The sequence below is a fragment of the Porites lutea genome, chromosome 14, assembly GCF_958299795.1.
Source record: "Porites lutea chromosome 14, jaPorLute2.1, whole genome shotgun sequence".
NCBI lineage: Eukaryota > Metazoa > Cnidaria > Anthozoa > Scleractinia > Poritidae > Porites > Porites lutea.
This window is the reverse complement of record NC_133214.1, coordinates 3,362,127-3,378,614: the sequence shown is the minus strand read 5'-3', so window position 1 is coordinate 3,378,614 and position 16,488 is coordinate 3,362,127. Positions and strand designations below refer to the sequence as shown.

At 38.0% G+C, this 16,488-nt stretch overlaps 1 protein-coding gene across 1 annotated transcript in view; it reads left to right on the top strand.

Moving 5' to 3' along the window:
- Nucleotides 1–248: 248 nt before the first annotated feature.
- LOC140924218 (uncharacterized) overlaps nucleotides 249–16,488 on the top strand; it is a 36,898-nt gene continuing 20,658 nt past the window's right edge. Inside the window, exons 1-2 of the mRNA XM_073374254.1 lie at nucleotides 249–433; nucleotides 568–762. Coding sequence (XP_073230355.1) covers nucleotides 407–433; nucleotides 568–762 — 222 coding nt within the window. The 5' untranslated portion in view covers nucleotides 249–406. The remainder of the gene's footprint in view (nucleotides 434–567; nucleotides 763–16,488) is intronic.

Sequence of the window (16,488 nt, the reverse complement as noted above, 5' to 3'; positions counted from 1 at the left end):
CCCCTAAGACTCGAGCGGAGTCCTGTGGATTTTTTATGTTTTTTTCATCGCATGAAGTTTGTTTTTATTATTTCGTGACTCGTCTCCTGCGACCTCTATCCCCATAGGAAGTCAAACCCACAACATCTGGACTATATTCATGGCCTTTCATCACATTTTGATTACGGAGACATGCGAAATGCATTGGAAAAGATCCATTGAAGTATCGCTACTCGAATTACCCATTTATCCTGTTGAATGCACTCGAGAAAGACCAACAATCTGATTACGGACTGAATAGTTGTGTTTTTAAGCCATTTAGAGTTACACACAGGGGCTAAATTTTTTTGAACAAGTCATTCTGAACGAGATCATTTGAAAATGGATTACAAGGAGATTTATTAAGAGGTCACCCTTCTATTTCACGATGCTAAAAAGCTTGGTTTTAGAAAAGGTGCAACCTTTATACTAAAACCTTGTCTTGCAAATCGGTCATTTCCTCTGAGGCAAATGTTTGAAAGAGCGTAAGTTTTTATTTACCTCTTTATCTCGAAGCAATCGTTACATACTGCTTGTTTTAATTTTCAGATGAGCGAGATGCGAGCGTTGGCAGCCAGTCGAAGCTCACGAACGCCAGCGAAGCAAGCCGAAATGACACGAGAACTGGGAATCTGTTGTGAAAAATGCAACAATCGCCTGGTAGAGCTGAAACGGCAAGTTATGCGGCTGATCTTGCCAGAAATTCAAGGTGCTTTACAGAGCCAACGAAAGAACAAAAACACGGTAGGTTAATATGTATGTTTGTTGAAGAAATCTAGCCTCACCGGGAGTAGGAAAACTTCAATCAACTCTTTTTTAGCGGTCATTCAATAAGACTTGGAAGAGTCTTTCATTTTCATAATATGTTTGCCGACTATATTCGGTTGTTAGTTTTTTCAATGAGGTGAGAACAACCTGGTCGAATACACTTTTTTCTTGAAGGACGCTTAATTATTTCAGTACCTTGATAATTGCAATTATCGACCCATTGGGCAAAAAATTTCAATCGCGTTGACTATTTCGCCACAAAATAGTCCCTCCCCGTTCAGGAAACCCCAAATGGTTCAGAGAAGTTTACATTGCTTTGACAGCAGTCATCTCTTACCAAAAAAATTTTCTTTTCAAGTAAGACACTGGCTAAATACGTGCTTTGTAAATACCTTTTTCCTTTGTTTGTTTATTTATGCTCTTGATGGAGCCGGAGAGTACTAGAGATACTACGGCCTGACCATTTGAAATTGATATCAGCGTGGGTATAATAAAACTTACCGTAAAGTGACAGATTTTACGGTATCGATGGTTGAAAAGTGTATTAAAAATATTGTTTACTTTTACAATTTCCTGACTGACTAAAACGACGTATCTTCAATGTGAAGACTGAATTGGAAAGTACAGTACTGTAATTCATTTTTCTCACTTAAACTGAGGTTTTCGTCGTTTCCAACAACCCCTCATGAGGTTTTTGTCGGTGTCATTGCTAATGTGAACAATTTGGTTTATACCGCGTTTAACTTAACGAGATAAGGAAGTGAACAACCTTCGTATTAGCAGCAGGACTTGCACAGGAATCCGTGTTTTTATCGCTGTTTGTGAAGGTGGGCGGCCTTTCTTTGTAGTTATGGATGGTGCAGAATGGATGCAGGCCATATACGAAAAACAGGAACGTTCTTTGTAATTGTACAAGAAATTTACCCATATTATGAATGTTGTAGTTAAACTCTGTATGGTCCGTCCTAGAATTACGAATTTACACTTGCTGAGTTTATTACCATTAAATAAACTCCTCTTCGTCTATCTCTAAAAGATCAATAACAATAACTCTTTTTCACGACTAACCAAATATATTCCGGGGGTCAACGACCTGACCCATTTTTGGCACAGGGACGCCGCCGAAGACGTCTAAACGAATGGCTAACTTAGGACAAAAAAAAATTAAACACCGACGGTTTATAGGAAAATAGCTAAAATAACCTCTGTTTTGAACCTTGTCTAGGACAGCGCACAAAATGCACGATCTATAACTAGTGTTTCTTTACGAAATGAGACCTAACTTATTCCTCAGTACTGAGGGCAAGTTTGCGGAAAATGTTATACCCTGTCCGTTATAATAGATCGGAATGGTTATGAATCCTGACGTTAGACTCTTTTGCCTGTTATGTTTTTGTGGGCTTGACTGCGCGGTGAACAACTTTCAATAGCATTCCCATCATTTTGATGTTACGGACCAGTAATAACGTCGGATTAATTTACTCCGTCACAATGTGTGAACCAATGAAGACAATGAAAGGATTGTGCACCGATTGTACCGCCTTTCATAACAAGTCATGCCCGCTATTCTAGACAGAGAGCTATGCTGAAAGCCCGGAGTTGGAGGTACACCCTATAATGGCCTATGTGGGAAGGCTCCGCCCGAAAGGGGTAACTTTTCAGCCTTCAGGTGTATGAAAGGGTAACGTTTTCACTTGTTGAAGTATATGAAAGGGTAGGGAGATCTGTCATTTAAGCCTGTAAAATGAAGTAAAAAGGTTATAGAAGGATTTTGTGATTTATTCATATTTAAAAGACGGTGCGTTTACAGCAGTCAAAGGGGATTCAAAGATCTAAACTAGGTGTGTGAAAGGGGTACCATTTGTCAATAGAAGGTGTACGAAAGAGGTACCTTCTCTGTCAAAAATGGTATATAAAAGGGTAAGGGGGCGGACCCTGGGGCGGAGCCTCCCCGTATAAAACTTTGTTGAGTACTCCTCCCCCCCCCCCCCCCGGGTGGCCAAAGGACCGTACCCTTTCCAGCAGCCAGCAGCAACTCTGGCCCGAGTAACCAGGAAGCGGTCCCCCCCCCCCTCCCCTCCTGTTAATAAGCAAGGATTTTTTTCAAGTTTTGAACTGTTGTAATACCAACAGTTTTTTTAGCGACCGTTGAAAGTCAGATTAAGCCATTTATTTTAAATTCTATCTCGCTGGGATAATTCCACAAGGATGTTTAGCTCTGCATTTTTGACATATTCTTCAAACAAAAAACTCTTAAAATTTCCGTTAAAATGTGATAGCTTGATATTGATACCAATTATTTAAAATCATTACTTTCCGGTGGCGAATGAAGGTTAGGAATTTGTGATGGAAACAATGTTATAGTCTACAGTCATTTTCCTATGTAACAGTGAAATGATAGTTTAGGATAGTTTAGTTAGGCCAAAAAGGTACCATTCGCATTTGTTTAACTACTTCTAAGAAACTGGTTCTAGAAAAGTTCTTCTTCAAATCAAGTGGTCCGATGCTGATGATGTTGACGTTTTTCAGTCAGTCCATTAGTTTTATATCCAGTCTCAATAGTTACGTAATATACAGGAAAAACCAGTTTTTTATTGCTCTCATTATTTTCTCAATGTTTTAGGGGCATTTTACGATTAAAGTTGCGACACTTTTTGAAGGTACTTACACGCCTGTATTTGTATTTCTCGTTTCGTGTGGTGTTTAAACCCGTTTTAAACCAGATAGACATGAAGATTTTGCTGTTGTAATGGTCCTAGGCCGTAGGTTTGTGAAAATTTGGGCTGGTGTTCAAGGTTGTTATGACTTCCCTTTGTAGTTTGCAAGTCTGAGCAAGCGTTACAGAGTGTATATTGTGCGGTTATGCTGCACTGAGCTGGTATAGTACTGCACATTTTTGGATTTCTCTGAAGTTCACATTTAAAAGAAAAAAACCCTCACGTTCTTTTAGGACAATAGTGCTGTAGTAATGTAACTTTTGAATCCGAACAAATAATTCTACAGTGTGACTACGGAAGCCGAGAATCGATCCTGATTTCTCAAACCCTGGATTTTCTCTTGAACCTCAAAAATACCGTAAAATTCCGAAAATAAGCCCCGTATATTTTTCAAAGGCCCTTTTGGAGGGGCTTATTTTTGGAGGGGCTTATCTACAGAGGGAAATTTGCGTTTCAAAATCGATTGGGCTAGCCTTATAGTTGGAAGTAATTTTACATGGAGGGGCTTATTTGCGGAATTTTACGGTATTCAAACTAACCCCAGAGTCAAAGACTGAAAATTTTACCCTCTTTCTAAATCTGCCGATAATTTGAACTAAACATTCTCCAGCAGGTTGAAGAATTGTGATTTCACTGATGAAACTTCTTCATCTATACCTTGTCATGGTACCATTTTACTTTCAGTATTTTTCCAAATGACATTTTGGATCTTTTTCGTCGAGTTTTCGTTCGAAAATTAACGAGCCGTCTCTGTCAAGCTTTTTGTGTAAAAAATGTCTACCGCTCCACATTCTCTGATTTCATGTCATTTCGAGTCAGTTACGAGAGAATAGCTGAATTTTTATATAAAACAAAATTGTGTTTAATCTTTGAGCAGACAACACTAAGTTAACTTCGCAATAAAGCTTTTTTGTCTAAGATATTTGCTTCGCGCTGTGTTGTATCAACACCTTAGCAATATACAGTCAGGCTTTTGTAGTCCACTATACTATGGGCTAAAAATGGCGGTTGCACTGGGGGCGCCGTCATTGACAACTAGACGTTAGCTAACCAACATTCGTTTTCATACACAAAGATTCCGCCTGGGAAAATAAAGTGATTTAAAACAAAAGATTCGTCGTCAATTTATATACGTCGGCTCTATCGGAAGTCTTGAGTAATTTTTTATTGTATGCATGACAAAAAACCTTGACTGGTCGCTGAGAGTTTTTTCAACGAGGAAACATCTTCCTTTAATTTGCAAAGTTTTGGCAATTCATTTTGAAATGCAGTTTTTGTCTTTCGTAGACAGAAAGCGGTGGTTTAACCGTGAAACTCTATCATCCAATTTTGCTTTTTCAGCAGCTGAAAACAGCTGATATGTACGCGCTCGCCGCCTAAAGTACTGAGTAATTAAAAACTGAGTCGTGCAATTTTTAAAGTTTGTAATGGTTTCATTATCTGCCAAAGCTATTTACAATATTCATATCCAGATTACAGAAAATGTTTGTTTAACAGATATTGAACAGACAACCATCTTAAAAAGACAATTTGAATGAATGGCAAGTGGAAATATCAGTCTCTCGATATAGTTTACACGTTTTTTTTAGCTCTGTTAAGTGCGTGTAGTTAGTCAAGCATACGATATTGTGCAAAGTTTATATATACGACATAGTTACTGAAATGTACACTTAAATAGTGCCTGGGACACTCAGTTAAGGTCTTTTTTCCCATATGAATAACAGCAAAATATTGTTCTTCCGTTTTCTTAGAAACATTAAAAACAGGAAATAATTGCTGGAAATTACGGGGTAAAACAATTTGCGACTATTATTTTCGGAGCTAAGCGCCTAAAGAAAGTGATATCTTATTACTTCGATTGAGGAAAATTTCAAAGCGTATTCCTTCGAGGTTCCGGTCCAGCCTTTAATTTTCATTAGAGTCTGTCAAAGTTCTTTAAACAAAGTACATAGCGACGACATTTCATTTACACTGCGTATTGCTTTGTAAAGAGTTCATTTCAGTTCAAAGCAACCGAATATGGAAAGAAACCTTGGTTTGACTTCCATCAAAGCGCACGTGCTTGTGCGTTTATTCCCGAAGATAATTTATCCATTGGTTTCCTTTTTGCTATTTAGAAAAGATGAATAGATGGTTAGATAGCTAATGAAATCCATATGCAATTTTCAGCCTAGTTTCTTTTCGTGTGCTCCTTGTTTACGCTTTTTTTTTTACATAGCAAGCAATTGAACAATATGTGCGTCCTTTCTTTCTTATTTTCCAGCGTTTTGAATGAAACCAATTTCATCGTCCTATGTGTGTCGCTAATGGACTTGCACCTAATTGTTTCTTTCACCCATTTTACGGGGTGATAATTATCTAATAAAATTTCGAGGCTTTCTTCAGATCTGAATACTTGGATTTGTAGAAAATTACCCTTGATTCATGACCAGCTTTGCAAACTTTTATTGAAAGGTAAAAGCTTTAAACAAAAGGACTGCCTTATTATATATAAATTAGCCTTAAAAAGCTTGTAGTGATTATCTCACAAGAAGATCACCGAATTTCTTTTCGTGTTATTATCCGGGTGTTATCACTTTGAACAAAACATTAACCAGAAGGCGGGTCTCTCCCCTTTGAACACCTTAAAATATTCTTTGTTCTGCATAATAACTATTGGATTCACTTAAAATATTTTCTTTTAAAGTTGTAAACATCGCGCTAAAATTACTAACGTTCACCGCAGAGTGTGTTTTAAAAAGGCACTTGGCACGAGCCGGCCTATGACACGTGCTATTCGCGCGCGCAAATTGCTTCAATGTTATTGGTGAACAGGCGCGGACAATACGAATTGGATTATCATTAAGAGAAATCGTTAGCGTTATAAGAAAAATCGCGCGAGTCTAACCACTGTTCTACTCTGCGCGTAGGACGAAGCAGTAACACGATCGACATGTCGTTAAACCGCGGATCCTCACGAAAAAGTCATAGCTTGGAAAACTGGCGAGATTTTGGTGGCAGTTTGCCGTTATTTGATCAAAATAACTGGCGGCAACGCGGGCTGTACGAAGATTTATCTAACGCCACTAAGTGTGGGATATCGCAGGTTGGTTTAGTTCTCTTAACTGTATGCTCATTGAGCAATGTTCAAATGACATCCATTTCCACTAGTTCGTATTTGCATGCATTGAAACGCTGAAAAATTTTACCTATGCTGATCAATTAATCTTAAGCTTGAACTCAGCAAAAAAGAATAGGAAGGCTATAAAATGCGACGACTTTAAATTTAAGAGATATGGCTAATAACTGAATATCATTACGCCCGGTGAATTACATAAAACTGACTTTGCCTGCATTTAGTGTACAAAACCATTGTACTCAAACTTAAATCAAATTAGCACCCTCAGCCTTCAATTCATTGCCCTTTAAACACTGGTTCGAATGGCTTCAACTGTCAAAGCACATGTCTTAGAATGATAGATGATGTGTTGTTAAGGATTTAAAAAAAAAACTTGAGTGAAGTACTGTAAATTCTGATTTTTCTAGGTCTGGAAGGGGAATTCACAGTGGCACATGAACAAAATCGATGAGTGTCTTTTAGCTTCGCTTAAATAGGAGCCGGCGAGAGTCTATAAAATACATCAATAGGTGATATCGATTTCCTTAGTCTATAGTTGAAACTTTCAAGGAAGTATACTTCAAATACATCAAGCAAGTAGTTCATTTTTTCGGTTTCCTGAGTAAAAATGTACATATTAATCAAGTTTTCGCGCGCAGTTTTCTTCGACTACTATGTTTGTCTTTACAGAAGGAACTTCCCAGAAATCAATTGCATTTTCGTTCTCGGCTTTATTTCGTTTGTTTTCTTGTCTCCTTCTCTGTGCTCAAATACAAGGGAAAATGGAGAGCTAACTCGTTGCGTGAGAAAACAGAATTACATATTCCGCTCACTTAACGTTGCTTCGGAACTTCCCAGTCGTTATTTACAATGTAGACATGTTCGGAGCATTCAAACGCAGTAGGACATTACTTATATCAAAAGTTATAACTTCCTTTTTGGCGACAATTTCGGCGTCGACCGTGCCCAAAATTAAGGTACAAAAGACAACTGAAACGAGTTTTTGGCAGATCATTTCTTGAGAAAACAGGTTTATTTTTGCTGACTTAAGCGTCTTCTAAGCAAATGTTTAGGCTTTCTAACGCAGGTTAAAATGCGTAGTGCTTTATAGTTATTGTACATCGCCACATGTATAGATCGGTCTCGATATATTATCATATTATAGACAAAAACGGCGTTGCTGGATATCGGCGCCGTATTGTCGGCCCGGTCAAGATAATAACCCATATCTGAATGGAAAAGTGCATGTTGGGCATATTTCAGGTTCTTTGTGAACGCTAACCATCTCACCATGTTTGTGTTGCAGCTAGACAATGCAGGCGTCACAAGTCTTCGGCTATAGTTACCCATAAAGACCTCCTATAGTTAAAGATTAAGTGTTTTGATAATACAGTCATTCGTCCCAGATACAGGGTTTTCCTGAGTCACAGTAAAACCTAATTTGCGGTTTCTTTGTATGAAGATTTGAGGCTTTCCGGAGTAATTTTTCCAGAGTTATGGTTGAATTGAGTTTGATCAGCAGAAACATAGTTCTTGCAATATTATCTAGCGTTTGGTGAAGACAGGTGCATAAAATCAAAACCTGACCAGAGTTATTCGAAATCACTGACATTCTCGTAGAGAAATGATTGTTCTATCGAAAATGGAACAGAAAGCAATATCGTGATCGGTCGAACCGCAAAAACTGACATTTTGACCTCTCTTTTTATCGTTTTTTAACAGGTGTGGTTTACTAAAGCGCCGCTTCTTCGTTCCGTTGCTTACATCTGAAGTTCTAAACACACAATATGTTAATAAAACAGATAACTACAACTTATTCCATGTGATCGAAAAGAACTTTCATTGTTTATCTTGGTTTAGAGACAGCCTAAGTCAATACGTAACTTATTTCACGGTGACAAAGGTACACACCTATCTCATTGGTATAATTCACTTTATTATTCAATAAATTCAATCACTTAATAGCTTTTTATTCCATCAGACTAATTGCTGTTAATTAGAAATCATCCCTGACGTTTTTCATTTTCCTGTTCTTTGTGTTTCTCCCTAAACCTTCTGTTGTTTCTCATGACATTTCAATTGAAGTCTCGACACGCTAAACATCCCTAAAACTATGCGAAATAATACTTGAAGATTACCTTTTTGGCGAGAAACAAATTAGCGCAAAATTTTCTAGCCCTTTCCGTTCTTCAGAAAAGTTCATTAAAAACGTAGGGAGAAAAAAGCTTAAGTTATTCCTAGGTGTCTTAAAAATCAAAAATAACTCCTTCGCTCGAAGTCCGAGCTACCCATAGTGAAAAGTTATGTTTAGCTGCCATCCTTCAGAGTTTGCCGTGTGGAAGAAATCTTATAAAGCGTGACCATTCGATTGAAGTATCTTTTAAAGCAACACTTTCGTGTGGTTGTTTCTATTTTTTTTTCGAATTGTACAAAAATACAACTTAGGCCCTTTTTCTATCATGTTCTCGTTTTTATTCCTCTAACAAGAGTCCATAACTCTGCTTATTTCATGTATTCTCTTTAAGTACTTTGTCCCAAAAGGAACGTATTTCTGTTTTTAATTTGCTTTGGCTCTAGAATCTCACTGACCTTACTTATGAACGCAGTTTGCATTAATTAATTAGGTAATCGATCTTACAAATGGTGGGCGTATGAAGCAGTCAGCACGCCACGTGTTTAAAGTACTGTTATCAGTTATTATGTCGGTTAATCCCTCGAAGGTTTAGATAATCATCTATATTTACGTTCGTATTATTCATTTGGAAAAATAAACAAAGTTTAACGCTGGGTAAACTTCATTTCTTCCTTTAAAAATCATGTTATGTGTCTGACTTCGAAAATATTTTTATGATATATTTATACTAAAAAGAATAAAATTGAAACATTTTCACGCGAGCTTAATCTAGGCTTTCAGAGTGACAAGTCTATTTAAATTCAGCGAATCGAACAGCAAGCAATTTTAGAGATGTGGAATGCAACTCTTCAAGTTATTATTTATTTATGCTGTTGTTAAAAGCAAATTCGTTAGGCGAACAACAATTTCAATTTCAGAATTTTCTTCATTTCTGAATAGAGTTATTTTCTGCAAAATTCATCATCAAAGAGATATTCTACAGTTGTTACTATAACTTGTTTTCGCAACTGCTACTGTCAACTTAATTTCGTTTGGTAGTTATAATACTGAAACCGTTGCTATTCTTGGTTATTCCTATAGTTGCAAAACCAAATTTTGGATTTTTTTTGTCTCCGTGTCTTTCAAGACATTAAAATGTACACGTAAATTGAATACCCGAAGTGATAAAAGGTGCCGACTTTTACGGTAGATTGGCAGGTATTTGTAAGTTGAAATTCTTGTTCAATTTTATAAAAATTTGTCCTTTGTTTAATCTGAATAGTTCACTTTACATGACAAAGAATAACTATTCATTTTAAACTCTCTCAGATCTGTTAATTATAGATTCTCGTAAATGATAATGATATGCTGTGAACGCGAGTTTCCTTTGTACTGGAGATACGTGATTTGGAAGAAGCGTGTAATAGGTTGCTAATCCGTCTCGATCAGACACTCAGATTATAAGTATAAGATTTACAGACAAAATATCCTCGTACAAGACCTCGACAAAGACTGTGGTAATTGGTGATGGAAGGCCATCATTTGTGCACCATTCCAGAGATGTTGGTCGATTCAGTCGACCCAGAGGTAAATGAGCAGTTGAATGAGATTCTTAGATATGATGCAGTCTATAATTTGAGCGACATCCCCTCTTTTTTGCTTTTCCGGGTCTGCGTTGCGTTGAGAGACTGATAGTCATCTTTTGGCCAGAGAGCTAAAGCATTGTCGATGTTTTGTCTTGTCAGCAAATTAAACTCTTCCTGTGTTTGTCTGATACAATAACGAAATCTGAAAGACTCCTCACCGACACAGTAGAGGGACGCGTAAGGAGAACGTTAACAAGTTCCGGGGGGTATTCCCGGGAATTTTTGGTGGAGGTGTGCCTCCCGGTTCTCTAAACCCTGACCGTATTTCAGACTTAAAAAATGTCAATTTCTACACCCGTTTTCAGACCCAGCCTCTTAAATCCAAACCCGTTTTCAAACCTTGTATAGGTAGAAATTAAGTCATCATTTTTAGACTAGCCTGCGTCGCAAGCGTTTCCGTTTGGTTTCGGAGCAAAGAAAGACCGAGGAGCGGAATTCTCGGCTTTGGCCGCGCGAGAAATGAAAAGAGCGCCAAAATGAAAGAGGGGAAGGGGGAGGGGAAGGAAGGAAACTTCCTTTCTTCCCCACCCCCTCCCCACTTTTTGACTCTCGTTCCCCGTTCTTTGCTCCTAAACCGCACGGAAACGCTTGCTACGCAGGCTATTTTTAGACGAGCTCAATCAAAAGAATTCGCATAGTACTCTTTCTTTCTGATTCATTTGGAATTCAAACGACAAATACGTTCATACACACTCGTAGTTCCCTCGAAAACCATACCCGATTCCAAACCAGAATGGTCAAAATCTGTACCCGTTTTCAGAGCAAAACGGCGCAAAAACCATATCCTGTGGGGCTGCATATACCTTAGGCTCGATTACCAGCCGCTGTTCGGGAAAATGAGCCCGCACTCATCCCCCGGGGAGGATCAAAGACCGGACCCGGGAGACGCGGAAATCGAGCCTACATATACCTATATGGCTTATAAAAGGGAGTACCCCAAGGTACAAGTCACTGATGTTTCCAACCATAGCTTCTGTTTGATTAAGAAAAAATAGGCGCGAGATTTTTAGCCAATCACAATGATAAGTAACGCGAAAACTAATTTCTCAGGTTCAGCCCTCAATCTTTTAATTAATAACCGCTTTCAGCTGCGCTTTAACCTATTGGCCCCCTGGGAATTTCGCTGAAAAACGCGTTTTGAAGCTAGTCGCATCGTTTTCTGGTCACTATCTTACTATAAGGAGCTAGAACTTACCAAAACCCGTTTACAGGTCGTGCGCTTCGCAGCCTTCCATTCCAGATGCAAAATACTATCGGCTTCCGAAGTTCGGGCATGGGTTTTAAAGTGACACAACCGATGTTGATTTTTACTTTTCGCTTTCTTTCCTTCCTTCTTCGTTGGCGTTTCTCTCCCACCCTTTTTTTTCTTTTTCTGGACATTCACTAGCCCTCATTTTGGTGAAAAAAGGTTTTCGGAAAAGATGTCAGGATCGTAGGGTTAGATGAAGAAAGTGCAGGCGGGCAGTGAAAGAAGATTTCGTCGGAATTTTCGGGTCAATTTTATATGTTTTTCGCCCTTTTCTCCGGCTTCCTTGTCGTCATCGTGCTCATTCTGACATGATTTTGAAGATCTCTTCCTCCAGCACAAGTTAGATTACAAAGTTGTCCTTGACCGTTAAAACTGATGACGTCACAAGTGCTGCAAGGGACGTGGATCTGCATGGGCGGTTACGGGTGGTTCAGGGGTGGACCATAATTGATACAATGGACTACTGGTGCTGTACAGTGAGTCATTCGCCGTCGCTGATTCATTGTAGCTAACCTTTGGTTTTACTTTTAAAAGCAGTAGTTTTCACTGTCTTAAGAGGTTAATCGCAGTAAGCAGTAGTTGTGTTCCAGCAATCCCGAGTTAAAATTAGTGTTTAAAACATTACAGTGAGATAAAGTGACTGCATTTGACCCACCGCCAAGATTTTTGAAGCAGCACTTTGAAAGTTCACTTAGATTATTGGACTGTTGGTAAGTATCTTAGAAACAAGTGGTTGCCTCCTCGAAAGAGGAAGATAGAAGGCATTAGATACTTAACTAGGATTTAGTCCAAGTTTGTAGAATGTCAGGGAATCTCACCATCAAATTTCCTTGTGAAGGCTTTCTAATTGTCTCTAATGAATTGTCAGCGACGAGTTCGGTTTGTGCAAATATATTAACTCCCTATAGGTAGAGTTAATACGAGTGTTATTTCCAAATACGCAGTTTAACAGAATTGCCTGAGGTCTGCTTGGAGAGCTTACGGAGAGAGGCATTAATTTTGTGTAATCACATTGTACGTTTTGTCCCCTGTCCTAAACCACTTACCTCCTTAAAGTCTGGGGTCTTAACCTTTTCACGCTTGAATTAGGAAAAAAAAATTGCTGGAGAGGTTTCCTTTGAATAGTCACTCACAGACTCCCAAATTAGAACTACCTAGTACAGCATAATAATCAGTGCCACAGGAAAGTACCACGTAGTAGCTTTTATTGGACTGGTCACCTTCGTCCACGAATTCAAAAGTAAGGATTGCGTGTGTGTCCATAATTTGGTGACTTTTGAAGTGAAACCTTTACTTAAGCACTAGCATCTAATGATGAAGTACTATTTGGAAATGGTTTTAATTCATTGCTGTCTCGTTCTGAAGCATGCTTAAACGTCGCGTCAATTACCACGAGCTATTTACAAAACAACGAACTAATTTTACCCGACTCAAGACCGTTTTCGAAATTCCCGTGATTGGTCGCGACAAATGAACTTTTTTAATTGCTCCCCCAGGCTATAAACGTTGTTTTCTCGTTGTTTCTTGACAACACAACAGTTTCTGATTGCTTTATTCTTTCGTGTGCGTTATTAACACTGCCGTAAGTAGGTCGTGAAAGGTTTTTGTGTTCATCAAGTGTTTTCGTATCAATGCTCCTCCCCTGATTAAATTAAAATAATAACGAGACCAAGCGTTTAATTCGTTTTTGGCATAAATAGCGGTTAAACGTGCTTATGTTACAAGGACGCTTAAGTTGTTGTTTGTACATACACTCGGTGCTTAGCTGCCTTGTTCGCGTGCATACGTTTATACCTGGTAAGAAAGGAAAACGATTGTTCTCTTTCACAAGATAGGTCTTTGGTCGTACTGCGGACTAATCAAATAACAGTCACCGAAACCACAACCAGTTAGCCTGAAGCCAAGGTAATACTCGACAGTTCCATCCCTATCCAGGGTTCGTGACTTTAACTTTTTGGCTTTGAGTGCCTCGGTACCACTCAAATGCAGTTTCCGGGATACTTTTATTTTCTCTGTATAAGATAGCTATGTTGCACAACACAGTCTTTGTAGGAGATTGTAAGGTTTGTCTCAGACTACAGAACCAACAGCACTCGTTATAGCCATTTTATCGACATGCATTTTCTCCACACCAGTAACAACACGTTTCTCACTATAATGATTATGAGAATATCTTATGCGAAGGTCTAGAACTTACATTACCTCTGTGGTGATCGTATTTTTGTAATAGTCTTATAATCCTGTAAAAGAATAAAAGAAAAGAAAAAAGGTTTTTTAGCTTAATTTAATACCTAGTTTATCAGTGACATAGGAGGATAAATTAGATGCAGATTGCTAATTATGGAGCAGATTTTCATTATCGTAGAAATTGACATTGGCCTCCTGTATTTGTTTCTCTGGAATTTTGGGCCAATTAAAATGGAAAGGTTATAGTTGGTTCCACGCGAGTTCGTTAAACTTGTAAACGTACCAGGACCAAAATGTTTACAGCGATCCAGGCAATAATAATGTCTACTGGAGATCCATCAACGTTAAGTTATCCAACCTGTATACTGATCATACGATGATCGCTCATCCCGTTCACATGTGGACCGAAAATTTAAGCACTTAAACTCGCTTACAAACTCAAACAACTTGGTGTGAACACAGCATAAGAGCTCGATGATTAATTTGCCGTAAGTCGGTTATTCATGAGTTTATATTATATTGCCTTTAATCCAGTTACCACAGTGGATCGTACTGGGAGAATTATTATTTTGTAAATAGGAACGGAAATACTGCTATAGAATCTTAAAATTAGCTTTGACGGCGGTTTCCCAACGTGAAATCTTGTAAGTATAGTTCATTGTTTCCAAACAATAGGATAGGTTGTTAATTTGAATGGAAAACACACTCGCTCTGTTTTTTTAGTTAAAGAAGACGAAGAAAAATAATTATCATTGGTGATGGGGCAGCACGCAGTCAGCTAAACATTATTACGTAAAACGGTAAATAGAATATATAAATAAAAGTTTCTAAGTTTAAAAAAGTTGTGTAAGACTAAAGTTGTGCTAAAGTTGTGTGAAGCTGCTAGTGGCGGAGAAAAAAACTAAACCTGGAAATTATTTTTAGACGGAAGAAGGTTGAAAAAAAGCCGTGAATTCTTCAGCAAATACAGTTGGTTTCTATTCAAACATATCATTTGCACGAACGAATTTGCTATAAACATCCTTCAGGGGAATTGTTTCCATTCTTAAACATAAAGGGAAATTTTACTATGTACGTCACATGTAGATGTCTCGATAACTATACAATTATATGGGGTGGAGTTGAAACCTCCCACAATATCGTACTTCCTATACATAGAGACCCAAACTATTTAAAAACATATACCTGAGTTAAAAAGCATCTTGGGGAAACTTAGCGGGTGTTAAATTAAGCAATTTTTGAACCTTTTCTGCTCGGTTTGCCGTTAATTGAGCGAAGCAATTCCTGACAACTTGTCACTGGGTTTAAAAATGACATGATTAATTTTAGTGACATCAATACTCGAATAAAGTGACTCAGGCTTTTGATGGTTAATGGGGCATGCAAACGTTGCGTGTTTAAACTTTTCGTGCGTGTCAAAAGGGGTGCTAGGTCAAAGAAATATAAACAAAATACACAGCATTTTTATCAACATTAGTCATGACTGTGAATCAAGAGGTACAGGATGAGGGAGCATCTTCTCTTGCAAGTTCAAGACACAGTAGGCGACTTAAAAAAGAGGTAAAAAATTGTAGAAAAAAAAATCTCCTGTTTTATACCTCTTTACGAAATCCCCTTGCATTCCAGATTGTAGCTAGTCAGTTTTTAAGTAAGTTCGGGCTAAATTTTCATTTCATTTCTTTTTTAGGGAAAGTAGCTGGTTTTGCATACTAAGAATGGTTAAAAATTATTCATTTTAATATATTTGTTGAAGAAGAAGGGTACCATATTTCGTTATCTTTTGGTGGTCCCGGTTTCACATCGTTCTAGAAATTAAAATTGTCAACTTGAAATTTTGTTTTTAATTTCAAATGAATATAACGTTTTGGCATTTCTCTCTTTTGTATTCCTTGACAAGCATTGACTGGTTCTTTATTGTGCAAACATTCCAGCCTTGTTCTGCCATGTTGCACCCTCACCCACTATTTCCAACTGTTAACTTAGCCCAAAAAACAACGAGTATCAATCTAATTGTCTAAACCTGCTTGCAATAAGCCTCATATCTTCTGCGAAAGTTAGGTTTTAAAAAAGTCACACCTTATTTTAAGGCTACGTGACAATGTACGAGGAAAGTGTGGGAGGTCTTTTTCGTGAGAACTCACAATCTTATCATCTCCTCGAATTGTTTTAACGGGGATTGCAGACGAGCTTAAGAATTAAGCTCAATTTTCTTCTCTAGGAATGTACAAGTGCTTAACAAAGGACCGTATTTTCCCTCGCGTGCTGTATCACTTATTTCCGGCTATTAGTAATGCTTGCTTGAGGCTTACTATCGACTTCGTTCAGTTTAAGCCAACTTATTTTAATTTGTCACGCGATGTTTTAAGCGAAAATAAACGAGGACAGCTTGAATTACTCACGTACAAGGTACTCGATATTGTTTTTGCAAAGGCGAAAGTGGATTCCATGCTTCGTTAGTAATTGCACCTACTTTTAAGTCCATATTATCGTCTAAAATAAAGGAGGACAGCTTACAGTACATAAACAAGCTTCACGTTGTCACTGATAACGTAAACTTGCTTGTTACTTCGTTTGCAAGTATGTCAACTTTTCACTGAAAAATGACATGCGAAATTGCAAGGGCTAGCATGCAGGAAAATAAGGTCAATAAGCAATGTTAGTGAAGAGAGCTTTAAATACGCAAATATACTCGA